At 40.5% G+C, this 410-nt stretch overlaps 1 protein-coding gene across 1 annotated transcript in view; it reads left to right on the plus strand.

Moving 5' to 3' along the window:
* Positions 1-6: 6 nt before the first annotated feature.
* LOC104993980 (zinc finger protein 83-like) overlaps positions 7-410 on the plus strand; it is a gene marked incomplete at its 5' end in the record, with an annotated part of 1,420 nt that continues 1,016 nt past the window's right edge. The window contains one exon of the mRNA XM_010847430.1: positions 7-399. Within this exon, the coding sequence (XP_010845732.1) occupies positions 7-399 (393 nt within the window). The remainder of the gene's footprint in view (positions 400-410) is intronic.

The raw sequence follows: 410 nt of genomic DNA on the forward strand, positions 1-410 counted from the left end.
CTGGAGAGAAGCCTTACAAATGTGATGAGTGTGGTAAGGCCTTTCGTGTAAAGTCAAACCTTTTAAGTCATCAGACAGTTCATACTGGAGAGAAACCTTACAAATGTGGTGAGTGTGGCGAGGCCTTTCGTTTAAAGTCAACCCTTTTAAGTCATCAGACAGTTCATACTGGAGAGAAACCTTACAAATGTGAGTGTGGCGAGGCCTTTTGTTTAAAGTCAACCCTTTTAAGTCATCAGACAGTTCATACTGGAGAGAAACCTTACAAATGTGGTGAATGTGGCAAGGCGTTTACTCACAGCTCACAACTCAGGAGACATAAGAAGATTCATACAGGAAAGAAATTATTTAAATGTGATATATGTGACAAAGTCTTCAGCAGAAACTCAAACTTGGCTGGTCATCAGACA

Source organism: Bison bison, unplaced genomic scaffold (genome assembly GCF_000754665.1).
Source record: "Bison bison bison isolate TAMUID 2011002044 unplaced genomic scaffold, Bison_UMD1.0 scf7180017849606, whole genome shotgun sequence".
NCBI classification, from domain to species: domain Eukaryota; kingdom Metazoa; phylum Chordata; class Mammalia; order Artiodactyla; family Bovidae; genus Bison; species Bison bison.